This window comes from Oncorhynchus nerka, linkage group LG24 (genome assembly GCF_034236695.1).
Source record: "Oncorhynchus nerka isolate Pitt River linkage group LG24, Oner_Uvic_2.0, whole genome shotgun sequence".
Classification (NCBI taxonomy): domain Eukaryota; kingdom Metazoa; phylum Chordata; class Actinopteri; order Salmoniformes; family Salmonidae; genus Oncorhynchus; species Oncorhynchus nerka.
In genome coordinates, this window is record NC_088419.1 from 38,712,008 (window position 1) to 38,739,859 (window position 27,852).

The following is a 27,852-nucleotide window of genomic DNA, read 5'->3' on the forward strand; positions in this document are numbered from 1 at the left end:
ATCCGCACACACAAGGTGCGGCATGCATGTGGTTTCAGTGGGTACAATGTCACCGTTCACAATGTTGCAAATCACGCAGAGCATGTTGCACACACGATACGGATTTTGTCTAGTTTGCAACACATGTTGCCATTCAGTGAGTTTGATGACTTCATAGCCTATATTCTCCACATTTTTCTCAAGTCTTTCCATTTGTATTTTATTCCTTGTAGATGTAGGGCTTCAGTGCGCACACGTGTGAACCTCATTCAAACAAATCATTTTGTCATTTCAAAACTGAAAAGGCAAGCATTTGAGTTCAGTTGGCTGCGCGTCTGTGTTTTTAATGCGCGCTCTCGCTCTTCGAGGACATCGGTTGTAAAACCTGCTGAGTGAGGAGGAGGGAGAGAGGGAGAGAGGGAGCAGGAGAGGAGTGGGCTATTCACTCATTGTTACGGCCTCGAGGAGCGGCGAAGACCCCTACACGTGAATTAATCTTCCCGACAGAAAGGTAAAAATCGTCTTATTTTATGATATATTTCTGGCACTCCCCTAGATATTTTCTGTTACAGAATTGCGGACACATGTATTGGCAACACGGCTGGATCGTAGTAACGTTAAATCATCGGGATACGTCTGGAGAGATTCAGTTTAGGTCGACTAGTCACCATACGGTCAGTATCAGTTGAGATGAAGTAGCCCAACCGTCATCTTTTGTTCTGCTTCATAAAATGTTTATTTTTGTCGGATAAAATGTGTTTATCCATTAGGCGCTGTCGGAGGAGTGACCAGCTGCCTTTGACATATATATACTACTATAGTTTCATGTCATCACTGTTGTGTCTATTTACCGGTAGTTTTGTAACATGGTTCTAAGCATGTAATGCGCAACAATCCTGCCGAAGACGCCAGTAAATGTTATTACGCACAGTCATTTGTCTACAGTGCAAGCCACTACCAGTATATTCAATTGTGAAATGTCACATAATGTTTGAAATGTTTCGGGGTTGTTTTACGTGTCATATTTGAAAGTGCATGGTCTGTTAGTGGTAATGGATGCTGTGGAAAATAGGTTCTGGCGAATAATTATCTTGCAACAGGGTGTGTGCGTATTTAGAGAGACAATATATAATGCACATTGCTATAACTTTACTATTATGGTGCCGTTAAGCTACTACATAAATATAATTGGTGCACTAATTCACTCATTCAATATCCACCCACATACCAGATTATAATCCCCATGAATAGATTATAAAGCATAATTTCTCATAATGTGCCTCTTAAAATATTGTGTTAAGATGCATCATTAATTGTAACCACATTTGCAATTGTTTACATTTTGTAAACATGTATTATCTCCCCTCTCTATTCTCCCCCCAGATTCCTTGACATCTACACTTATTGCAGGGATCCACTTTCTGATCCTAATCATTGTTCATATTCTGTGTATAAGCACAGCGACCTGGTGAGAAGTGGTCCAACACCCAATGCCAGGACTCATGCTCAGGTGATGGAGCTCCTATGACTCAAGAGGGAGATGGAAACAGCCAGCCTCAGCCATGGCGTCCATCTTGGATTATACCCACGCACACAGACTGTCACTCTCTGAGACCAGGAACAGGACCAGTCTCTCCCCTGACTGTCAATTACCTGTACCACGCGTGAGCTCTCTCTCTTGCGCCAACCTTTGTGAATGCGGGTGATCATTCGGACTGTCCCTGTGTCCAGCCTGGGTCCCTCCTTACCCCTGTCCTTGCCCCTGCCTGCGGGGACCATGGGGCTCCTGTGGGTGCTGTGTGTGTCCATGCTGATGGCTCCAGCAGTGGTGGTAGAAGCCATCCCCATGGAGTCTGCTGCTGGGAGCCACAGCATGTTCACCTGTGAACCTATCACCCTGCGCATGTGTCAGGGCCTGCCCTATAACTCCACCTTCATGCCCAATCTCCTCAACCACTACGACCAGCAGACCGCCGCGCTCGCCATGGAGGTAAACACCGACTCACTATTTTTCATGTCTTGCTCTCTCTCTTTCTCTCATTTCCAGGCTGTATCACATCCGGCCGTGATTGGGAGTCCCACAGGGCGGCGCACAATTGGCCAAGCGTTGTCCAGGTTTGGCCGGGGTAGGCCGTCATTGTAAATACGAATTTGTTCTTAACTGACTTGCCCAGTTAAATAAAGGTGAACAAAATATATATAATGTGTCTGGATGAAGAGACACATGCTGCAACTGTACTGTCCTTATCTGTGCCAGACTCTATGGTCTATCTGCCCCATGGACATCGTAACAGTAGCAGACAGTGCTACCATGGATAATGGCATAACCGGTAATGTTGATAATATCAAAGTGGTAGCCTACTTTTAGTCGGCTCCTCTAGCCCAGGGGACTGAGAATATATTACAAAAACATTATGTGATAAATTAACTTTTAACATTTCTTTTGGGGCCATTTTTAAAACCATCAATTATTAAATGACTCTGTGAAATGAATTGTGTGGTGGTCTAATCTGCTGCAGCAACCTGCTGTTTCTGCTGTAACAGACAAGCCAACAGCAACTAGAGACGATTTCAAAGTAATTTCTGCTTTAAAGACTATAAAAACCCATTTTATGTAACAGGCTTTGCTTCGTGGGCTTAACATTTGGCTAGGATCTAGATCCACTCTGCTGAAGTGAAGTGAATTAACAGTCCTGTTCATGATACGATGTTGGATTCCAGCCGCTGCCGGATTAAGCTGCCTGTACAGTGCATTATTTACCAATGTTTATTGTTCTAATTCCGGTATCTATGGAGCTGTAACACACTCACACATACAGTGCATTCGGAAATTATTCAGACCCCCTTCCCTTGTTCCACATTTTGTTACGTTACAGCCTCATTCTAAAATGGATTTTTTTTTAAACTTCATCAATTTACACACAATACCCCATAATGACAAGGTGAAAACGTAAGTATTCAGACCCTTTGCTATGAGACTCGAAATTGAGCTCAGGTGCATCCTGTTTCCATTGATCATCCTTGAGATGTTTCTACAGCTTGATTGGAGTCCACCTGTGGTAAATTCAATTGATTGGACATTATTTGGAAAGGCACACAGCTGTCTATAGAAGGTCCCACAGTTGACATTGCATGTCAGAGAGAAACCAGGCCATGAGGTCAAAGGAATTGTCCGTAGAGCTCTGAGACAGGATTGTGCATAGATCTGGAGAAGGGTACTTTTTTTTTTCTTCAACATTGAAGGTCCCCAAGAACACAGTGGCCTCCATCATTCTTAAATGGAAGAAGTTTGGAACCACCAAGACCCGGACAAACTGAGCAATCGGGGGAGAAGGGCCTTGGTCAGGGAGGTGACTAAGAACCCGATGCTCCAGAGATGTGAAGATGGGAGATCCTTCCAGAAGGACAACCATCTCTGCAACACTCCACCAATCAGGCATTTATGGTAGAGTGGCCAGATGGAAGCCACTCCTCAGTAAAAGGCACATGACACCCCAGTTGGAGTTTGCCAAAAGGCACCTAAAGACTCTCAGACCATGAGAAACAAGATTCTCTGGTCTGATGAAACCAAGTTGGAAACCAAGATTGGTGGTGCCAGGTACAGTGAAGGCAGCATAATGCTGTGGGGATGTTTTTCAGCCGCAGGTACTGGGAGACTAGTCAGGATCAAGGGAAAGATGAATGGAGCAAAGTACTGAGAGATCCTTAATGAAAACCTGCTCCAGAGCACTCAGGACCTCAGACTGGGGCGAAGGTTCACCTTCCAACAGGACAACGACCTTAAGCACACAGCCAAGACAACGCAGGAGTGGCTTCAGTGACAAGTCTCTGAATGTCCTTGAGTGGCCCAGCCAGAGCCCGGACTTGAACCCGATCGCACATCTCTGGAGAGACCTGAAAATAGCTGTGCAGCGACGCTCCCCATCCAACCTGACAGAACTTGAGAGGATCTACAAAGAAGAATGCCAAATCTTTTCAGTCTCCTGAGGGGCAAAAGGTGTTGTTGATCCCTCTTCACAACTGTCTTGGTGTGTTTGGACCATGATAGTTTTTTGGTGATGTCGACACCAAGGAACTTGAAACTCTCGACCCGCTCCACTACCTCCCCGTCGATGTGAATGGGGGCGTGTTTCTCCCTCCTTTTCCTTTTGTCCATGATCATCTCCTTTGTCTTGCTCACAACAGGTGTGCCAAGCTTGTCGCGTCATACCCAAGAAGGCTCGAGGCTGTACATTTGCAGACATTTCTAAAAACCTGTTTTTTGCTTTGTCATTACGGGTAATTGTGTGAAGATTGATGAGCGATTAAAAAAATAAATTTAAAAAATATATTTTTTAGAATAAGGCTGTAACGTAACAAAATGTGAAGTGGTCTGAATACTTTCCTAATGCCCTGTACGCACACACAGAGCTGGCGGCCATAATGTTTTATATTATTTTACCTTTATTTAACCAGGCAAGTCAGTTAAGAACAAATTCTTATTTTCAATGACGGCCTAGGAACAGTGGGTTAACTGCCTGTTCAGGGGCAGAACGACAGATTTGTACCTTGTCGGCTCGGGGGTTTGAACTTGCAACCTTCCGATAACTAGTCCAACACTCTAATCACTAGGCTACCCTGTGTTCTTGCTTTTGACCGTTGAGTGATCCTCTTTACAAGCTTGATTGTTGGCATTTGAACTCAATCAGAGAACAGCTGCTTTGCCTCGTTAGGTGAATCTAGTGGCATGTATATCTATCTATGTAGATTCATCTATCCAGTACTTAGCAGGTTGCTTCCTTGCCTTTCCATCCCCCCCATCCATCCACCCAATGCTCCATGCCACCCAACCCCACTCTCCACCACTACCCACCTCTCTCTGCCCTGCTCTGCCCACTCAGAGGGGCAATGGAGGGGATGATACTGAATGCTGAGCCCTGTCCGCCCACTTGTTCCTATTCTACTATTAGGGGACTGAGATGGAGGAGGCAGAGAGGGAGAGAGAGAGAGAGAGAGAGGGAGGAAGAGAGAGTGAGCGAGAGAGAGAGCAAGGGATATGTGGGAGTTATGTAAGTAAACTCTGCTCTGAATGTGCCCTGGCCTCGGGAGATAGAGAGAGGCACTACATCCCATCTGCACTAAGTGAACCCAGCTTATCCCTTTTAAATATCCCATCACATTCCCATGCCATTCCCTGTAGTATTCCCAAAGTATTCCTGAGATCCCGACCTCAGTTGTAGGGGTTTAATCAGTTGCTGTTCATAACCCAAAGCAGTTATTATTATTTGGCTGTAAAATAAATACACAAAAACGACCCTAGATGTGAACCAGTTAGCCGTGTTGGCTTGCCTTATAAACCAGATGAATGTATCATCACTGTTATTTCTTTAGCCCAGGTTTTGTTTTTACACTTGTTTAGTTTGAATGTGCACTAAACTAAGGCTTTTGGTTCAGTTTGATTAGACATGCTTTCACCAGCATGTCTCTGTTAGCGCATTCAAAAGCTAGTTTGATGTTTGGAAAACACATGAATCCCAATAGATGAGGAAGACTGCGGCTCCAAAACGCCTCTCTATCTCTATGTCCATGTTGTCTCTTTATACTAGCCTTGGCATTGCCGACCGGTCCATGGGAGAATACCAGAGCCTTTAAGAAGAGAAAAAGCCAAATGAGGATTGACAGTTGATTTGAAAGGGAATTAGGTCCACCCAATAGCCATGATAATGATGATGAATGGCTTGTAGCGTGGAGAAATTGTGACTTGGACGAGAACCAATGGCTTCCTTTCATCCCTGTCTGGAGAGAAAACCCTCAGAAGTGGTGTGCCTTTTAAAGATCTTCATGTCTTTTCCTTCTAAGTGAGGTTGGGGCTGGGATATTTGTAGCATAACTGGCTAGCCCTTGCCTCTAGAGTAAAAAAACGCTCAGTATCTACATCCCCCAAACCCCAACCCTCATTTAATCATCCTCCAGTATAGTGTTTTTCAGTTTGGTTTCTGTTTTTTGGCTCTGTGGTAGCTGACCATTTGGTGCACAAATTACACCTCTCAAAATAAGCTCCCAGTCAGTCAGTCGTTGGGGATTGTTGTGGCTGTGACTGACCTCAGTATAACCCCACTGCTGAAGTGGGACAGCAGCCTGAAGATTGGGAATCTGCTATTTCTGTGCCATCTTCTGTGCTTGCTAAGAGAGGGAGCTTCGGTGGTACATCTGTATGGAGTGATATTAGTGCCACCAGAAATTTCATATGAATTTACTCATTTCAGATTCAATTTCTGATGGGACTAGTATCACTCCATAGATCTGACTGGCATGGGTAGAAAGAGAAAGGAGATAGATAGATAGATAGATATATAGATAGACTATATATACATAAGTATGTGGACACCTCTTCAAATTATTGGATTCAGCTATTTCAGCCACACCTGTTGTTGACAGGTGTATAAAGCCACAGCACACAGCCATCCAATCTCCATATACAAACATTGACAGTAGAATGGCCCTACTGGAGAGCTCAGTGTCTTTCAATGTGGCACCGTCATAGGATACCACCTTTCCAACAAGTCAGTTCATCAAATGTTTGCCCTGCTAGAGCTGTAAGTGCTGTTATTGTGAAGTGGATACGTCTAGGAGCAACAACGGCTCAGCCATGAAGTAGTAGGCCACACAAGCTCACAGAGAGGGATCACAGAGTGCTGAAGCGCATAGAGCGTAAAAAACGTCTGTTCTCAGTTGCAACACTCACTATCGCGTTCCGAACTGCCTCTGGAAGCAGCATCAGCCCAAGAACTGTAGGTCGAGGGCTTCATGAAATGGGTTTCCATGGCCAAGCAGCCGCACACAAGCCTAAGGTCAACATTTGCAATGCCAAGCATTGGTTGGAGTGGTGTAAAGCTCGCCGCCATTGGACTCTTGGAGCAGTGGAAATGCGTTCTCTGGAGTGATGAATCACGCTTCACCATCTGGCAGTCCGATGGATGAATCTGGGTTGGGCGGATGCCGGGAAAACGCTACCTGCCCCAATGCATAGTGCCAACTGTAAAGTTTGGTGGAGGAGGAATAATCGTCTGGGGCTGTTTTTCAGGGTTCGGTCTAGGCCCCATAGTTCCAGTGAACGGAAATCTAAAAGCTACAGCATACAATGACATTCTAGGCGATTCTGTGTTTCCAACTTTGTGGCAACAGTTTGGGGAAGGCCCTTTCTTGTTTCCGCATGACAATGCCCCCGTGCGCAAAGCGAGGTCTTGCCTTTTACCAATAGATTATTGAATCTATTGGTACAGTATGGCTGACTAAATGTAATATTTATGAAACAATAATGAACAAATAATAGTTTAATTATTATAATGAATCATTCCCCCATTTTATGCCTTTTGTCAGTGTTTGACATGTGTAACCTCTACAGATAAGGTTTCTGTGGTATATAAAACAGAAACTCCATCCGTCCGCTGTAAATTTATATAAAAGGCTGACTGTGGTCTCTGATGACCGTCAGACACACGTGCACAGTATGTAGATAACACATGGCTAGTAGCTAGCGAGGGATGTACGATACATGTTATGGTCTGATAAACCCAGCTCACTCTGACCCAAACCCACAATAGACCTCTGTTTTATTTAATGTCAAACATGCTGTTTATAAGCTCCGGACTGAATGGAATCTCTCTCTCCCTCTCTCTCTCTCTCCCTCTCTCTCTCTCTCTCTCACTCTCTCTCTCTCCCTCTTTGTCTTTGTCTTTCTCTCTCTCTTTCTCAACAACAACTGGTGTGTGTGGTTAATAAACAGTAATGTGAATAACACGGCCGGCTAGCTGAAGGAGGAGGTGGCCCATCCTTCTCTCCCTTTCTCTCCTCTGCCATATCTCAGTCTTTTGTCCTTCGCTCCCTCCCCTTCCCCCATGCGAGGTACACTGCACGGTTGCCTGGGAAACGGGTCCCAATTGTGTCGTTAACAAAGGGGCAAGCTTTCTGTGGCTCTCAGGAGGTGGTCCCCGCTCGCCGCCCTCTGACCCCTGCTGAACACACCACGGCCCCATCCTTAAACTAGTCCCTCCGTCTGTTGGTGCATCAGCCGTTGCCCTGGCAGTCAGGGTAGAAATGCAGAGAATTGAGCAGAGGGGGGGAAAGGAAGGAAGGAGCAGAGAGGGAAAGAGGAGAACGCGGGAGTGGATTGATGGAGGAGGGATAGATGGGAATAGAAGATAAATCCAGTAAATTGTGAGACTTCTTCCAGATATTTAATAGTAGTATATCACTCAGATCAGTTGTCTGTGTAGATACAGTACATTGTTGATTGATCTGTCATTAATTCTCTTATCAGTGATTTAATTTGAGTCAAAAATAAGCTTTACCGGACCGGTCATGAAATAGACACAAGACAAATATCACACACACACAATCCTCAAAGTAGCAATTTGTTTTTTAATTTATGTATTTTTGAGGGCAGCCTTTTCCAGATGGCTTCATATAATTTGACCACTTTTTTGGAGATACAAAATCTCTTAACTACCCCCATAAATACATAATCACATTACAGTGAGTTGAAATTGCATTATCATACTTATCCTCAGGGCTAGAACAGGATTTGACAGAATTGTATGTATTACACGCTTGAGCCACTTACATAGTAACAGTGGAGTGAGGGGGCTCTGGGGCAAAAGCAGACCAATCTCCGCAGTGCGTACGCACACACACCCACACCACACACCCACCCACCCACACCCACCCACCCACCCACCACACACACACACACACACACACACACACACAGCCAACCTCTGGCAGACACACAGCAGCTGTTTCTAATGTGACTAAGTTACCATAATCCACTGTTCTGTTCCAGAGCACACAAGACAAGACGTCTTACATTTGTTTGGGCTGCCATGTGGATAAAGATAGACACACACACACACACACTAGGATTGAATGGCGGAACCGGTTACTGGGATTTACCGCCCAAAACCACACACTTTTCCCAGGATAAATAAGTGCGAGAAACCAGTAAATTATAATAGATTATGTATAAGAACAGCATGGCGTGAAATGGAACTGTTAAATGATATGTGAAGTCTAAATCTGTCTTCTCTACGGCCTCTGATGAATCATCAACGCTCAGGGTGAGGACAGACAGCCCATCTCAGTATGGAGCACAGCTCACAATGCATGTAGGCCTATCGTCTCATCTTGGTGACTTTTATTCTTGTCACAGGTAGGCCTGCATTTGCTGCAGCAGAGTCAGTAATATAAAGAGTGAATGTGCGTCTAATTTACCCATCACCCTCTGGCTTTCGGGGGTCACCTTCTTTTTTAATTGTAAAAATAATTGTTTTTATATTGCAGCTGCAGAGTTTTAACTCGAATACCGTTGCTTTAAATCAGTGTGCACACACTCTCTCACAGTCTTTCTCTCTCTCCATCAACTCCATTCAGATTGCATCCAAAATAGATAATCCTGTTCTAGATTGATATATAGCCCTATGTACAGATGTTGTAGCCCACCTCCTTCAGGTAATACATTCAATGCAGTATTAAGTCTTATATTCGGCTAATTAATGATGGGTTATGCATAGTAAGCTTCTAACTTATAGCCTCTGTCTCTTGCGCAATACGCACGTAATCTGCTGGCCTCTCTCCTTTAAAAAAAATGCTCCTTAGCTCTTGGAGTCCCATGCAAGAAAAGCTAGACCAAATTTTTGTTTGCATTTCTTCTACCAATAGACTATTGGAAGAGGGACGAAAGCGCGTTGTTTGCTGAATGTGAAATACAGCAGCCCAATAGAACTCACCGGTAGTTTGAAAGAAGAGCGAACGCTCGATGGCGGTAGGCTACAGCAGTTATTTATTCAGACCCATAACACTTCAGTCTTCACGAAGAGAAGTGAAAGACTTCTGCATCTTATTCTAGTCCTACATTATTGATGGATGTCATTCAGTTTCTAAAGATAAGGACAACAAAACGTATTTCATTTCACTTTTGGAAGCGAGGAATGAATAAAGCAACAATAGAGAGAGAAAGAGGAGGAAGGCTAATAACATTAGGGGAAATATTATGAAAGGTATATGTGCCAGCCTACTAATTATACAAATAGGCCCTATTATATTTCAAAATTAAAGTCAAATTTGGTGGCCTATACTTGTAACATTGTAGGCCGCATGTGCCGCACCAGAATCACATGTTCTCTCCCTGCTTTATCATGGTTTGAACACGTTATTCCAGTACATATAATACAGTATAATACAACACAGTACAGTAATGCAGTCCACACTGAGAAATATTAGCCTAGTGGAGCTAGTTTAATTTATTTCACCAAGAGAACATATACCTAGTTACATCTATGGGCTTTTCTGTTTTTCTGTTGTGCTAAATGTGCAGAAGCCTATATCATATATGTATTGGATGTGTGCTTTGTTTGTGCTAGGGCTCATAAAATGTTTTTAAAATAGGTCTCATAAAATGTATTTAATGTATGGTTCATCAGGCTCAGGTAGCATCAGACTTAAATTTTAAAAAAAATCAAAGTTCTAATCAAATGCAGACATAAACCTATTTATATGAATTATAATGCTTTTGAACGACACTTCCGGTTTTGGCGGGAAATACCGGGCTACCTGGGAGAAACGCGATTCATTCTCGGGATGGAACATCTGTAAAATACCGGGAAAATATTCAACCCTCTAACAGGCGCACACACACATGCTGTACCGTACATTCATCTCGTACTAGAGCACACATCTGCCTTGGAAGTGCGGAGGCAGAGAGACAGAAGAAAGGTAAACCCCCAGATGCATATCCACTTGAAGTTAAATCATCCCTGTCCTGTCTGTGTGTGTAATACACCATGTAATGCACCACGACAGGATTCTGATGAGGTAATGCATGTCACCGGACTGGAGGCTGGCGAAGGCTAGGGAAGGGTGCCACCCTGTTTGATTCTATACAGATCAGATCAACGTGGATGTGTTTGCCTGCTTGTTTGATCTCAAAGATTTGATTAGGAAGATGGTGCCAGGTGTGTCATAAGATCTTGGTTTAATGAAAAGGAATGCTCGAGGGTTGGGGTAACAGGCATTTACCGATTGGTTGCTATGAAGGAAGTTCTTCCCCATAGAGATCCTATAATACACTCTTATTCTGTGTTTCTTCCCATCTTACCATCGCCTCAAGCGAGAATGTTTTGGGCCTTGTGTCTGCAGGCGGCCCATTTATTCAGAACTGATTGCTTTGACTGTTTTTTGACAGGTGTGGAAGTGAACCAATCTACTAAAATACACATAAACAAGAAAAAAGCCTTGTACAGATGCAGTAGTAAGTCACCAAACACAGTAAAACCTACACAAAATACAAAATAATTCCCCTGGTGATGATGAGGACGCGTGGCATTTGCTCTGCCGTGCTTTCCTGTACATCTATAAACTCAAATACTGTATGTGTGGATATATATATATATATTTTTTTACTGCATTCAATATTTTGTCCAGAGGATGTCAGTCATCTCAGACGTCTGCCTGAGCCCTATGTTCCAACTGTCACTGAACTGTCTAATAAAACCGCACATCAACGTCACCTCCTTTATGTTATGGTCAAATGAAAATCTGAAGGCAGAAATATTGTGTTTGATATGTACAAAGCATTTACAAAAGCTGTCGGGATGTGGATGTGATGTAGGTTCTTTGTGTGGGAATCGGCAAGCCTAACAGCCGTCCTAATCCCTTTAAATACAGGCAGGCGTCTGGGAGACAGCCCAGACTGAACACTGGTGTCAGAAGTGGAATTCTGTCTACATTTCTATGTTAGAATTACGATGAATGAATGGTGTAATATGTAGGCTAAGCTATGGTGATGATGGATGAAAAGGTAGCTGCGCTTCCTATCCTAGTCATAGGAAGAGAGAGTGTGTGTGTGTGTGTGTGTGTGTTTGCGTGCGTGCGAGGAAGGGAGGGAGTGTACGTGGTATTGAATATAATAGTGCTGCTGTGTATTCCTCTGTCTTGGAGACTGAATATAGGTTAAGTTAATATACAATATGTAACTTTTTGGTTGACCCGACCAAATTCACATAGAAATGTTAGTTATAGATCTTTCATTCATTCTATGTGCGCTATTTCTATACTTCCCATTTTTAAGTTTTGTTTGTGTCTTTAACTTTCAGTTTTGTAGTTCAAAATTCAAAAGGCACTCGCACATCTGAGCAATCCTTTTTGCAGGTTCATGGCAACAGTTGAACAAGATGAAGGAAAAAGGAAACCACACACTGCTCTTGATAGTGTCACTGATCTTTAATAAGCTTACGTTTCGGGCCTCACGGCCTTCGTCAGAGCTTTTGTGAATTTCTTTAAATTAGCACCCTTATGTAGACCTGGCAGTACATTTGAATGACCTAAAGCATGACATTTCTACCATTAGATTTTGTGGCATAGAGAAAGTTAAGATATCAGACAGGGGAGGTGATATTAATAATACTCTGAGTAAAAGACAATGCTTTTGGATTTTTACCCTCCAGACATTATTTCCTAAAGGTCTTAATGATGAAATGCCTATGTATGTCATGTTGTGAATTTGAACATGAATTTTGTCCCTATTTAAGGTTACTCTGCTGTTTTTCCTACGATGTACCAAATGATTAATGAAAACATACTATGTCCTCCTTGTGGTTTTACAGACGTGTTTAATACGTCTTATTTACACACTTTATTTGAATATTTATGAAATGCATATTGTTATATTTGGTAGCATTTATTTGTTTTTCCTTCACCTCCAACCCCTTTTCATGCGTGGAACGGATGTGGATGGGGCCAGGTCTACATAAGGGTGCTAATTTAAAGAAAATCCCAAAAGCTCTGACGAAGGCCGTGAGGCCGATACGTAAAGCTTATTAAAGATCAGTGATACTATCAAGAGCAGTGTGCGGTTTCCAACCGAGGACAGATTATTTTTATGCGCATCCCATTCTTGTGTGGCTTACCACTTTGCGGCTGAGCCGTTGTTGCCCCTAGACGTTTCCACTTCACATTAACAGCACTGACAGCTCTAGCAGGGCAGACATTTGATGAACTGACTTGTTGGAAAGGTGGCACCCTATGATGGTGCGACGTTGAAAGTCACTGAGCTCTTCAGTAAGGCCATTCTACTGCCAGTGTTTGTCTATGGAGATTGCATGGCGATGTGCTGAACGGGTGTGGCTGAAATAGCCGAATCCACTAATTTGAAGGGGTTGTTCACATACTTGTGTATATATAGTGTATATTTAATACATATCCACTGAATAAAAACCCTGTTCTGTTCCCCTATTACTCCCTATTAATGAAATTCCATTTAGCTCATCTTCCCATTTTGGCTGCTTGGGTCCCTGTCTTGTCCCCCTCCCCCACTCTCCCTGTCACAGTCACAAAGGCTGGCCCCAGCAGGAGCAGGATGCGTCTAGCTTGGCCCTGGGTGGGGCTAGGGGCCGGTGGGGACCCTTTCTTCACTCCCCCTGGGGATTTGCATACTAAAGCCATGCCTCACAGCTGCTAGCTAGCTACCGTTCTCTCTCTGAATGCATATTGGCAGAGAGGGAAGTGTGTGTGTGCGTGTGTGTGTGTGTGTGTGTGTGTGTGTGTAACAGCGTTGCCCTCCCCCAAACACAAAGGACTCTCCAGAGCCCCTGCCTGTGCCGGGTATCTGATGAACGGGGGGGGGGGGGGGGGGTTGGGTTACCAAGCCTGTCCTACTCCTCCTCTCTCCCTCCCTCCTTCTCCTCCCTCTGTCTTATTGCCAGGTTGGTGGGAGAAAGGGGGAGGAGGGGAGGAGGATTATGAGGATAGGGGACGGAGTTGTGTTTTTTGAGTCGGCTCCAAACTATGTCAGACAAGATGATACTGTCTGTTTTGTGCTCTCATTTTGGCTTCACATGAATAATGTCCTGCTTTAGAAGACTGTTCTGTTGTCTGTGTGTGTGTCTCTTTAATGCTGAGGGGTTGAGTGTTTGACAGGTTTTGTGGTAGATGCACAGTGTGCTTGACATACGGTGTGTGCGAGTGTCTCCGTGTGTATGATTGTATATGACAGTAGACGTATGATGTGTGTGAAACACAGACACACTCCATAACCCCCGCCCTCTCATACTCAGCTGTGACTATACACCTCCTGACAGTCTTGTGTTTTCCTCTCCCCTCCGCAGCCCTTCCACCCCATGGTGAACCTGCAGTGTTCGTCAGAACTCAGGATGTTCCTGTGTGCCCTCTACACTCCAGTGTGTACAGAGTACGGACGCATGACACTGCCCTGCCGACGACTGTGCCTGAGAGCCAAGGGAGACTGTTACAAACTCATGGACATGTTCGGGGTCACCTGGCCAGAAGAGATGGATTGTAACAGGTTAGTAGTCTACTGTACTGTCGGGTACACTTTTACACACATGGGGCACATATGTATTTTTTGGTATCATTCCTTTTACCATGAATTTATCAGGAAATACCTGGTCATTCTGTACCATAGCATCAATAAGAATGGCAAAATGGTAATTGCACAATGGTAACACGTGATTTCCTAGCAAATACAAGGTCAAAACTGTGGAAACAGTATTGTAAAATACTACCTTTGTGTCTTTCTGTAGTTCAAATATAATGTGTCTAACATAAGCTGTTTCCTCTCCGTCCCCCAGGTTCCCAGACTGTGACGAGCCATACCCCCGTCCTGTAGATCTGCTGTCCAGGTCAGACTCCACAGAGTCGCCCATCTCCGTCCAGCGCGACTATGGCTTCTGGTGCCCCCGCGAGCTCAAGATCGACCCCGACCTGGGCTACACCTTCCTGGGTGTGAGGGACTGCTCGCCCCCCTGCCCCAACATGTACTTCCAGCGGGACGAGCTGGTCTTCGCCCGCTACTTCATCGGCGTGGTGTCTATCGTATGTCTCTCGGCAACCCTCTTCACCTTCCTCACCTTCCTCATCGACGTGTCCAGGTTCCGCTACCCGGAGCGGCCGATCATCTTCTACGCCGTGTGTTACATGATGGTGTCCCTGGTCTTCTTCCTGGGCTTCCTGTTGGAGGACCGGGTGGCGTGCAACGCGGCGAGCCCCGGGCGCTTCCGGGCGTCCACCGTCACCCAGGGCTCCCATAACAAGGTGACCCATTGGCCGCGCAGTGATTGATTGTTTAATGAACTAATTGATTGTTTGATTTACCATTTTCTCTGTGACATTCAGGGCTATTATATGATCATTTTTTTGTTGGTACGATATTTTCAATGTTCTTGGATTTTCAATGTCTTCAGTCTTTTTAAAAATCTTGTTCTCTTCTCCTCCTCCCCTCCAGGTGTGCACTCTGCTGTTCATGGTGCTCTACTTCTTCACCATGGCTGGCAGTGTGTGGTGGGTCATCCTCACCATCACCTGGTTCCTGGCTGCCGTGCCTAAGTGGGGCAGCGAGGCCATCGAGAAGAAGGCCTTGCTCTTCCATGCCTGTGCCTGGGGCCTGCCCGGCTGTCTGACTGTCACTCTGCTGGCCATGAACAAGATCGAAGGGGATAGTGTCAGCGGGGTGTGTTTTGTGGGGCTGTATGACCGCACAGCGCTGAGATGGTTCCTGCTGGTTCCGCTGGGCCTGGATGTACTGGTGAGAGGGCTGGAATGAGTCACAGTGGGATAAGGCGTGTGTAACAAATGCCACCCTATTCCCTATATAGGGAATAGGGTGGCATTTGGGATGCAACCTAGGTGATTCAGTAAAGTATTTGTAGGATGTTCTTTGTGGGTATGTGTGCGCAAAGTTTACGTGTGCACATGCACAAAGTTCAGTAAACGTGTTGACACTGTTTGTGCCTTCTCCTTCGATTATACCACGGTCATACACATCTCAAAAGTCATAAGAAAGTGGATCTGAATGGAACTGTAGGAAATTATTGAAATTGTTAGCTACCCAACCAATATACCGTGTTAATTTCCTGGTCTTCTTATGTCATCATCTTTTGTCTAATCCTTCCATATCAACTCTGTCTGATTATAGGTGGGGGTGGCGTTGCTGCTAGCGGGCATCCTGGCGTTGAACCGCGTCCGTATGGAGATCCCTCTGGAGAAGGAGAACCAAGACAAGCTGGTGAAGTTTATGATCCGCATCGGGGTGTTCTCTGTGCTCTACCTGGTCCCTCTGCTGACGGTCATTGCCTGCTACCTGTATGAGAACAGCTATAGGACTGTCTGGGAGACTACCTGGGTACAGGAGCGCTGCAGAGAGTACCACATCCCCTGTCCATACCAGGTGAGATCCATACTCTAACCAGTACACCACATCCCCTGTCCATACCAGGTGAGATCCATACTCTAACCAGTACACCACATCCCCTGTCCATACCAGGTGAGATCCATACTCTAACCAGTACACCACATCCCCTGTCCATACCAGGTGAGATCCATACTCTAACCAGTACACCACATCCCCTGTCCATACCAGGTGAGATCCATACTCTAACCAGTACACCACATCCCCTGTCCATACCAGGTGAGATCCATACTCTAACCAGTACACCACATCCCCTGTCCATACCAGGTGAGATCCATACTCTAACCAGTACACCACATCCCCTGTCCATACCAGGTGAGATCCATACTCTAACCAGTACACCACATCCCCTGTCCATACCAGGTGAGATCCATACTCTTAAACAGTACACCACATCCCATGTCCATACCAGGTGAGATCCATACTCTAACCAGTACACCACATCCCCTGTCCATACCAGGTCAGATTAGGGCTGCTGCAGTGACCGTATTACCGCCATGCTGGCAGTCATGAGTCATGACCGCAGTAGAATTCCATGTGACCGTTGAATCACGGTATTCTCCTCTTATGCACTCAGGACATGCATTGGTAGTACCCTAATGACAATTAGATCACTAATGGCCTGGTACTCAAGGCTCTATTGTCCCTCTAACCACCCTTACAGCAATGCAAATGCAATTGAAAATCACATCGAGCACTTATCATCAAAACAGCATCGTGCTTTTAAAACTCACCTCACTGTGATTGATCAATTTGAAGAAAGAAGTTCAACAGCAGGTGGAAACGTGGCTGTTGTGGATGTTATCTCAAAGCCTAACACAATGAAATGGACAGAGCTTTCTAAGGGGATGATTGATTCAAAACATCCATGTGCATACAGTGCCTTCGGAAAGAATTCAGACGCCTTGACTTTTTCCACATTTAAATCAAAATAAATCCTCCTCCATATACAGACAATATCCCATATTGACGAAGCGAAAACAGTGTTTCAGACATTTTTGCAAATGTATACAAAAAAATTAAATAAAAAATTCCTTATTTACATACACTACCAGTCAAAGGTTTGGACACACATACTCAATCCATTTTTTAAAGTGTTTTAAAAAGATGTTATATATTGTAGAATAATAGTGAAGACATCCAAACTATGAAATAACACATATGGAATCATGTAGCAGAAAACAAAAGTGTTAAACAAATCTAAATATATTTTATATTTGAGATCCTTCAAAGTAGCCACCATTTGCCTTGATGACAGCTTTGCACACTCTTTGCACACTCATTCAGCTTCATGAGGTAGTCACCTGGAATTTCAATTAACAGGTGTGCCTTGATAAAAGTTAATTTGTGGAATTTCTTTCCTTCTTAATGTGTTTGAGCCAATCAAGTTGTGTTGTGAGAAGGTAGGGGTGACGATAACCCTATTTGGTAAAAGACCAAGTCCATTTTATGGCAAGAACAGCTCAAATAAGCAAAGAGAAACGACAGTCCATCATTACTTTAACATGAAGGTCAGTCAATCTGGAAAATTTCAAGAACTTTGAAAGTTTCTTCAAGTGCATTCGCTAAAAACCATCAAGCGATGAAACTGGCTCTCACGAGGACCGACACAGGAACGGAAGACTGAGAGTTACCTCTGCTGCAGAGGATAAATTCATTAGTTACCAGCCTCAGATTGCAGGTCAAATAAATGCTTCACAAGTAACAGACATATCTCAACATCAACTGTTCAGAGGAGACTGCGTGAATCAGGCCTTCATGGTTGAATTGCTGCAAAGAAACCACTACTAAAGAACACCAATAATAAGAAGAGACTTGCTTGGGCCAAGAAACATGAGCAATGGACATTAGATTGGTGGAAAGCTGATGGGTCCTTAATTTGAGATTTTTGGTTCCAACCACCGTGTCTTTGAGGAATGCTGTCTTGAAGGAGTTCCCACATATGCTGAGCACTTTCTGGCTGCTTCTCCTTCACTCTACGGTCCAACTCATCCCTGATGGTAGAGTGGCCAGATGAAAGCCACTCCTCAGTAAAAGGCGTATGACAGCCCGCTTGGAGTTTGCCAAAAGGCACCTAAAGACACTCAGACTATGAGAAACAAGATTCTCTGGTCTGATGAAACCAAGATTGAACACTTTGGCCTGAATGCCAAGCGTCACATCTGGAGGAAACCTGGCACCATCCCTATGGTGAAGCATGGTGGTGGCAGCATCATGCTGTGGGGATGTTTTTCAGCGGCAGGGACTGGGAGACTAGTCAGGATTGAGGCAAAGATGAACAGAGCAAAGTACAGAGAGATCCTTGATGAAAACCTGCTTCGGAGCGCTCAGGACCTCCGACTGGGGTGAAGGTTCACTTTCCAACAGGGCAACAACCCTAAGCACACAGCCAAGACAACGCAGGACTGGGTTAGGAACAAGTCTCTTAATGTCCTTGAGTGGCCCAGCCAGAGCCAGGACTTGAACCAGATCTAACATCTCTGGAGAGACCTGAAAATAGCTGTGCAGCAATCCTCCACATCCAACCTGACAGAGCTTGAGAAGATCTGCAGAGAAAAATGTGAGAAACTCCCCAAATACAGGTGTGCCAAACTTGTAGGGTCATACCCAAGAAGACTTAAGGCTGTAATCGCTGCCAAAGGTGCTTCAAGAAAGTACTGAGTAAAGGGTCTGAATACTTATGTAAATGTGATATTTCAGATATAAAAAATAAATAAAAAATAAAACAATTCTAAAAAACATTTTTTTCTTTGTCATTGTGGGGTATTGTGTGTAGTTTAGTGAGGGAAAAAAACAATTACATATATTTATAGAATAAGGCTGTAACGTAACAACATTTGGAAATATTCTAGGGGTCTGAATTCTTTCGAATGCACAGTATTCGTTTATGCATAAATTTATGAGGCCAAGCCCGATAAAATTCCTTGAATCAAAATGATGCTCGTGCTGTTATACAATACACAGCTTACCACATACTATGCATGGCAGAAAAACATAAAACAAAACTGATTTAAGATGTCTTTGGTACATAATTGGTCTAGTTTATACTCCACAATTAAACGCATTTGAGTAATCGTGTGGACTTTATTATGTTGCATACTGGATTGACTGGATTACCTTATGCTACGCTCCAAAATGTCTATCCACGAGTCTGGGAGAGAATGTATAGCCCTAGGAGATACTGTTGGTTCATTGATTGTGCAGGGCGGCTTACAGTTAGCTTACAATTATAGAGAATTTGTATATGATTTTGAATAGCCTAGTAATGGGGATTAGGTTATATTTTCATAATTAATAGGCTTACATTACCTTTAGCTACAGAAAATCTCACCACTATGCATTTCCCTTTTCTCGTCTCTCTCTCCTTCATTTTTTTCTCACGTGCGCAGACGGTTTGTCAATAGTTTAGTGAAATATGTTTAGTTGCAAAAACATGTTACTATCGATGTTCCCGTACAGATTTAAGTTTGTTTCCGAAATTAAGCGCTGGGTATCTGCAGGAACAGGGTTGGAGAACCCATGGCATAGAGTTTGGGCGGAATATTACCTGTCGCACAGCGAGAGCATGCTCCTCAAACAGTGGTTGACGTGTGTAGTGAAATAAATGGTGTTATATTTATTTATCAGCGGTTCATATTAAGCACAGCTCCAATATAAAACAGAAGTAGCGTATCCGGCAACATTGGAAAAACCCGCAGGAAAGCGCGCAGCCTCCATTCGCTATTCGAGTGCATAGCCTACGGAATATGTCTTTTTTCCACTGCCCCTGTTCCTGCCCATTTGATAATGAGCCATTCTAAATGGAAACTCATTTGACATATTAGTAAAGACAAGATTAAGTTGAGAATAGTCTGATGGGTGAAAAAATGATCACGTGATGAGAGAACAGCTGTGTAGCCTGAGGCGAAGACAGAGCGCAAGCTTCTTCTTCTTTTTTTTAGCATATAGAGGCATCGTGCAACCCATATATGTTTTGATTTCTGAGAAATTCTATGGTTTGTATCATTCACAACTAAAGTTGCTAAGTAATTCCAATATATAGCGTAGCCTATAGGACCTGTTTCAAATGATCACTTTTACGCTCAACATAGCCACTTCATATAAGCACTCCATTCTATATTACTCAGCTAAGGTAAATGATATCCTTCTTACAATAACATTATATTATATCAAATAATGTTATGGGACTTATAAGCATATATTGTCAGCTAAATGAACAAGCCTAGAGCCTATGGCATAGAGCATAGCCAGATAAAATACAGTAGGCCAACTCATTTTCTTTTGCATGACAATAATCGGCTGACATAACTTCATGACCACCACAGCACAAGGTGAGATCCAAACTGTCTTACCAGGTATACCATGTACCCCCTTTCTTAAGCACTACGCTACATTACATCTACTCTAACTACTACACCATACACCTGTCCATAGGATGTAATATCAGATTATACAGCTACTGTAACCATTTCTAGAAACTACAATCAACTACACTCAAATATTATTATAACCCCTACAGTACATCAGTCATTCTCAACCAGGGGGCCTTGGGCCCCTGAGGGACCTCTGTGAGCTTTCATGGGGTCCCAAGAAAAAAGATGGAATTGAATTCTGGTGCCAAGTTCAATAAGGGAAAGAAAAACAACAGAGTAAGAGAAATGTATTTCAGTCTCACACCGTAGTTGTATTCCCAACACACCTAGCTCCAGTGTTCCAGTGCAAACACAGACCGGGGAGAGATCTCAGGTTGGTTCTATTTAATAGATGAAGCACTTCAGAGAACCTACTCTCTGCCTGGAGCGGTGGAACAACCCCACTCATCTGAAGAAGCAGTTAATCATTCAAACACTTCATCCTTGCTGCTGTAAATTGGTAGCATTTGTGTGTGTGTGTGTGTGTGTGTGTGTGTGTGTGTGTGTGTGTGTGTGTGCTGTGCTTCTTTTTCTGTCCTCCTTAAAAAGGTTTTGTGTTACTAGGTACTGTGGTGGCACAGATAGCAGAGTTTGGATGGGTAGAGAAGTGAAAAGAGTGAATAGCTTCTCTACTTGTTTGTTTGTAGCAAGTGTCTAGATGTCACTGTTTTTCAGTTCCATTGCCACGTTTGGATGTGTGATGGAGTGTAATCTCTTGCCTTTTAGTTAGTTCTAAAGGAAGGCTGGTTGGCACACAGTAGAGCATTTGTGTGCATGTGTGTCTGTCCGTGTCCGTCTCCGTGTGTTTCCATGTGTGTGTCTCCGTGTGTATGTGTGTGTGTGTAAATGTGTGTACCCCCAACAAAGATAGCTTATGACGGCATTAGAGGCCTGTTACGGTGGGGGGATGGGGGAAACAGAGGGGGAAGGCCGGTGCGAGGCAAAGAGAGTCGTTTGGGGCCTTAATCTGTCATGCAAGCGTTACTGCGTAAGAGAGCGGTGAGTTAATTTCTCCCAGAGGTTCTGTTGCTGGGGGAAAGATGGATCAGAGAGAAGGGCGACACTATGGTAATGCAGTTTTAAAGAAAGTAAAGCTACTGTATGGACCAAACTACACAGGCAAAATGTAATAGTGAGGAATGTCTATGGTTTGGTAACGGCTAGTAAGGGAAGGGTACTAGTGAGGGTAATGGAACGAGTGAAAGTCTTTCGTTTTTTTATATAGAAAGACTGAGAATGGGCGGCCAGGTCTCTGTAGGCCCGCTGAGTGCCCTTCATAACTTTGTGATGTGTGGAGGATGTGAGTGGGAGGACTCTGCTTCCCTAGAGCACACAAACATACAGTAACACAGGAGCTAACATGTAAACAGACAATCTCCTGAGCACATATATACTATAAAGCTATGGTTCAGCAGAGATCTATATACACAATATATACAAAAGTATGTGGACACCCCTTCAAATTCGTGGATTTGGCTATTTGAGCCACACCTGTTGCTGACAGTTGTATAAAATCAAGCACACATCCATGCAATCTCCATAGACAAACATTGGCAGTAGAAAGGCCTTACTGAAGACCTCAGTGTCTTTCAACATCGCACCATCATGGGATGCTACCTTTCCAACAAGTCAGTTTGTCAAATTTCTGCCCTGCTAGAGATGCCCCGGTCAACTGTAAGTGCTGTTATTGTGAAGTAGAAACATCTAGGAGCAACAACGGCTCAGCCGCGAAGTGGTAGGCCACACAAGCTCACAGAATGGGACCGCTGAAGCGGGTAGCTTGTAAAAATTGTCTGTAGTCGGTCACAACACTCACTACCGAGTTCGAAACTGCCTCTGGAAGAAACGTCGGCACAAGAACTGTTCATCGGGAGCTTCATGAAATGGGTTTCCATGGCCGAGCAGCTGTACACAACCCTAAGATCACCATGTGCAATGTCAAGCGTCTGCTTGAAAAGCTCGCCGCCATTGGACTCTTGGAGAAGTGGAAACGCGTTCTCCGGAGTGATGAATCACGCTTCACCATTTGGCAGTCCGACAGACTAATCTGGGTTTGGCGGATGCCCCAATGCATAGCGCCAACTGTAAAGTTTGTTTGAAGAGGAATAACGGTCTGGGGCTGTTTTTCTAAGGGGCTAGGCCCCTTAGTTCCAGTGAAGGGAAACCTTAACGTTACAGCATACACTGACATTCTAGAGGATTCTGTGCTTCCAACTTTGTGGCAACAGTTTGGCCTTTCCTGTTTCAGCTTGACAATGCCCCCGTGCACAAAGCGAGGTCCATATAGAAATGGTTTGTCGAGATCGGTTTGGAAGAACTTGACTGCCCTGCACAGAGCCCTGACCTCAACCCCATTGAACAACTTTGGGATGAATTGGAACGCTGACTACGAGCCAGGCCAAAAACCTTCCCAGAAGAGTGGAGGCTATTATAGCAGCCAAAGGGGGAACAACTCTATATTAATATTAATGTTCGATGAGCAGGTGTCCACATACTTTTGGTCATATATATGTATGTATGTATGTATGTGTGTGTGTGTGTGTGTGTGTGTGTGTGTGTGTGTGTGTGTGTGTGTGTGTGTGTGTGTGTGTGTGTGTGTGTGTGTGTGTGTGTGTGTGTGTGTGTGTGTGTGTGTGTGTGTGTGTGTGTGTGTGTGTGTGTCAGAGAGAGAGAGAGAGAGGTCCTGTGTGGCTTAGTTGGTAGAGCACGATGCTTGCAACACTACAATCGTGAGTTTGATTCCCGCAAGGAATACGAAAATCTTAGTCACTTTGGATTAAATGTCATAGAGAAAAGGAATCAGCTGTGAAAACCAACCAGTGCTACTATGGGTCAGGCCCATAGAAATATTATCACTAGATGTGTCCACCCATTACAGACCCATTGACTTGAATAAGGATGGCCATTCTATTTCAACGAGTCAGTCCTGCTGCATCCACCCTGTGCCTTTCTACTACTTCCCCTCTGATTGGCCAGAACCGTATGAGATGCCAATCTAGAGGAGTTTAGAAGATAAGACATGTTAACTGAAAGGACGTATGGCTGCAGTGATTCAGTCTCTCTCCTCTTATCTCATTCTGTTGTAATGAGGTTCTCTGAGCTCCAGGCTGCTCTGCCTGCCTGCTCCACTCATAACGAGGCCATCAGGACTGCTGTGTATGTGTGTGTGTGTTGGGAAAAAAACAAGGGATGTGTGTGAGTATGTTTCTTACAGGGATAGGGGGAGATAGATATGCACATACTGTACATCAGTGGAGGCTGCTGAGGGGAGTACGGCTCATAATAATGGCTGGGACGGAGTCAATGGAATGGTCTCAACCACACGTGCTTGATACCAGTCTATTCACTCCATTCCAGACATTATTATGAGCCGTCCTCCCTTCAGCAGCCTCCACTGACATACATTCACTATGTGTCTGTGTGTTTACTAAGGCTGCTATGGTGTTACAGCAGTGTTGCAGTGTATTTGCAGGTATGGCTGAGAAGATGAGTGCTGTGTTGTGTTGTGTGCTGCTGTACCCTTCTGCAGTAGAGACCTGTGTGAGAGTACAGTGTAGCCTGAGGGTACAGGTGCACTATCTACGGGGGGGCACAGAAGAGAGAGGGGGTGGAGGGAAAGAGATCAAATTAGAGGGGGAGGTAGAGAGAGAGGGAACGATTGGGGATGGATGGGAATGGAAGTAGAGAAAATGAGAGCAGGGGTGGAGGGAGGGAATGAGAGGTAGAGAGAGGGAACGATTGGGGATGGATGGGAATGGAAGTAGAGAAAATGAGAGCAGGGGTGGAGGGAGGGAATGAGAGGTAGAGAGAGGGAACGATTGGGGATGGATGGGAATGGAAGTAGAGAAAATGAGAGCAGGGGTGGAGGGAGGGAATGAGAGGTAGAGAGAGGGAACGATTGGGGATGGATGGGAATGGAAGTAGAGAAAATGAGAGCAGGGGTGGAGGGAGGGAATGAGAGGTAGAGAGAGGGAGAATAAAGACAAAGGGAGGGGGAAGGAGAGAGTCATGCCATTGTGTCGGCTGCTGATTTGTTTATGCCTGTAGCGGTAAGCTGCCGAGTCTGTTAGAAAATACATGCATGTGGGAAAACACACAGGACTCAGGAGTGCAGTGCCTCACTGCCTTGCAGACAACCTACCGTAGTAGTGTCATACTTACTGAGAACTACATTCTCACCCACGCAGCCGAGCAGACATACATGTACAATCAAACGTACACACAGACACACACTGTTTCCCTACAGTACAGATTGCTAGTAGAGTACTCCCTTATGGCAGACCCACTCACACCTCTCTCCTCTCCATGGGTGACCTAGGTCGAGCAGACCAGCAGACCAAACCTGTCCCTGTTCATCATAAAGTACCTGATGATGTTGGTAGTAGGGATCCCGTCAGTGTTCTGGGTGGGCAGCAAGAAGACCTGCTTCGAATGGGCCAGCTTCTTCCACGGACATAGGCGCAAAGAGTAAGTCTCTAAAACACGCTTTCTCTCCCTAACATCAATGTATTTCTCATGAAGAGCAATGTTGTCTTGTTTTTTAATGAATTGCACGATTAGTGCACATTTGAATTCAATCAAATAAATATGCTATTGTATATGATATGGAATGCAGGCAATGCAGTGCATCTTAATGTATTATACCTGCTGGCTTTAAGTAAAGTGGTACCAAGATTTTAAATTCAATAGTGCTGTATAGTAGTGTTAGTGAAAGGCCCACTCTCTGCGTTCACCCTCCCCCCCCTGTTATCAGAGCATTAACCCCCTCTCCCATTCCCTGTTCCACACACTCCTCCTTCCTCATCTACCTTTCCACCTTCCCTCTCTCTCTCCCGTTCCTCCTCCGCCTCTCCCTCCCCTCCATCCCTCCCTTCCCCTTCTCCTCGTCCCCCTCTTCCTCTCCCTTTTCCAGTAGCGTGGTCAACGAGAGCAGACAGGTACTCCAGGAGCCAGATTTTGCTCAGCTGCTCCTGAGGGACCCCAACACCCCCATCGCGAGGAAGTCCAGGGGGACATCCACGCAGGGCACCTCCACCCACGCTTCCTCCACCCACCTGGCCATGCTGGACGAGCCCCCAGTGGGAGCACCAGCCGGGCAAGTAGTGTCCGCAGTGCCCGCAGCAAGATGAGCAGCTTCCATGGAAGCCTGCATCGATCCAGAGACAGCAGGTAGGGATGGACGGGGAGGTGACAGATTGATTTAATAGATTTGGGGAAAACATGTATGGATGAATAGAGGCGGAAATGTGTAGATCTGAAAGGGTTTGGAGAGTGTTAAAAACATGGAGTATTTGTCATGTTATTTACAGTCCCAGATGCCTGACCAACCATCTCTCTCCTCTCTGTCAGGTACACAGCATGTAGTTTCCGCGGCGTTGACGATCGCCTCCCCTATGGCAGCATGCCCCGCCTCAACGACCAATCAGGGTCCAGACACTGCAGCACCAACAGGCTAGACAGCCTATCAAAGCATGGCTCCACCCAGCGTCTGGATAGCCAATCACGGCACAGCAGCATCAGGGACCTTAGCAACGTCACCCAGGCCATTCAGAGCGCCCCCGGCAATGGAATCCACAGGGTCCTTGAAGAGGATGGAGCCACGGCCTGAGCTGAGACATCTAAACGCTTGGCGGCAAAACAAACCTTAGCCTCTACCCTAAAACCCATGCCAACCTTTTAGCTAAACAAGAAGTGTCTAGGACACGTGTCAAACTCATTCCACAGAGGGCCAGGTGTTTGCGGGGTTTTGACTCCGCCCTTGTACTTCGTTGATGAACTAAGACCTGGTGGTCTTAATTGAAATGGAAAAACAAAAAATCTGTAGATTCTCGGCCATCCGTGGAATGAGTTTGATACCCCTGGTCTAGGGGGTAGAGGTTGATTTTGGACTGGACATACTGCAGTCTTCTATGGCTACATTTACACAGGCAGCCTAGTTCTGATCTTTTGCCCAATTACTGGTCTTTAGACCAATCAAATCAGATAATTTGCCAGTAATTGATAAAAATACAAAGAAAACAGAATTGGGCTGCCTGTGTAAACTCAGCCACAGTATGGCAGTTTGAAAATAAGGAGATTAAAGGAGATTGTGAGGAAACTGGACAGTTTGACAATGTGTCTCAACATGTCTCCTCTCATTAAACAGCACTGATAAATGAAGATAGCAGACAACGATTTGATTTGGATTCAGAGGACAGTGTAACTTGGACTTGCAGGAGTGAGAGCTGAACCAATAAGAAGAAGAAATCATACTCTTGGGCACAGACTGCTGATCGCCGATGCTTTTTGTTCAATGTTCTGGAGTCAGCTCTTAGTGAAGGACACTCTACCCTTTAAGTGTAGGACAGCTCTGGGATCAGTTTCAGGCTATTCATCCATACCTGACATTACAGAGCTTCTTATCTATCGGCACATTCCACTACTCAGGGGGGTGAAAAGGGTTCAATCTAAAGGATTCTACATTATGCGTGACACAAGCACATGCTGCCAAGCACTCGTCCATGAAGGCCAAGCCTTTATTCCTGCTGACCACATTGTTTACCTGCACGAGGAGTACTGTAGACGCGTCTCCACAACCACTGTTGTACTACACTACTATACATTGAGGTACTTTTATACGTCAATTGGTTTCATTGCACTTCTGATGGAGGCAGCTGAAGGTACTGCTGAAGGTACTGTATGTGATGAGTAGGGCCTGAAGTGTTTCCTGACTGTGACCTGTCCAGGGAAAACTCTGGGTCCTAGTGATAATGTGAAGGCGATCGGGACAGTGTCCTGTCCTGTTGTCAATCAATTGGAAACAATTGACAATGAAACAATTGCATTGATGAATCAGCCATTGTGAAGTGAAGGGCTGTATTGTATTACAGGATAAAAGCGGAATTCCAAACTCCAGCCTCATAGGTAGAATATGAGTGTTCTTTTCCCCCCCAGTTAGAACTAGAATCAGTAGTAGTATTACGAAGTGCATACTTACTTGTATAGATAATTGTTAGCCATAACTTCTAGTAGTGGCATGTGCATAGGTGTAAATAGATTCGAGGGGGGGGGGGGGGGGGGGGGGGTGTCTTTTGTTGAATTTGTAATAAATCTTCTGAAAATACATCTGGGAAATGTGTTAGGTGATCTGTGCCCTAGCCTGGAAAACAAACTGAATTGCTCCATTTTACAAGTGAATCAGAGCGATTCAGTGTGGATCCAGGCTATTATGTGTGCTCCCAAGGA

General features: G+C 44.7%; 1 protein-coding gene across 1 annotated transcript; it reads left to right on the plus strand.

The window, feature by feature from the left end:
* Positions 1-326: 326 nt before the first annotated feature.
* Positions 327-27,667, plus strand: fzd3a (frizzled class receptor 3a). The gene is given in 10 exon segments (XM_029631773.2): positions 327-490; positions 1,363-1,969; positions 14,118-14,314; positions 14,601-15,063; positions 15,254-15,553; positions 15,944-16,195; positions 24,947-25,095; positions 25,541-25,701; positions 25,704-25,797; positions 25,978-27,667. Coding segments are annotated over 9 exon segments (2,169 nt in total). The 5' UTR covers positions 327-490; positions 1,363-1,675; the 3' UTR covers positions 26,237-27,667.
* The last annotated feature ends 185 nt before the right edge of the window (positions 27,668-27,852 follow it).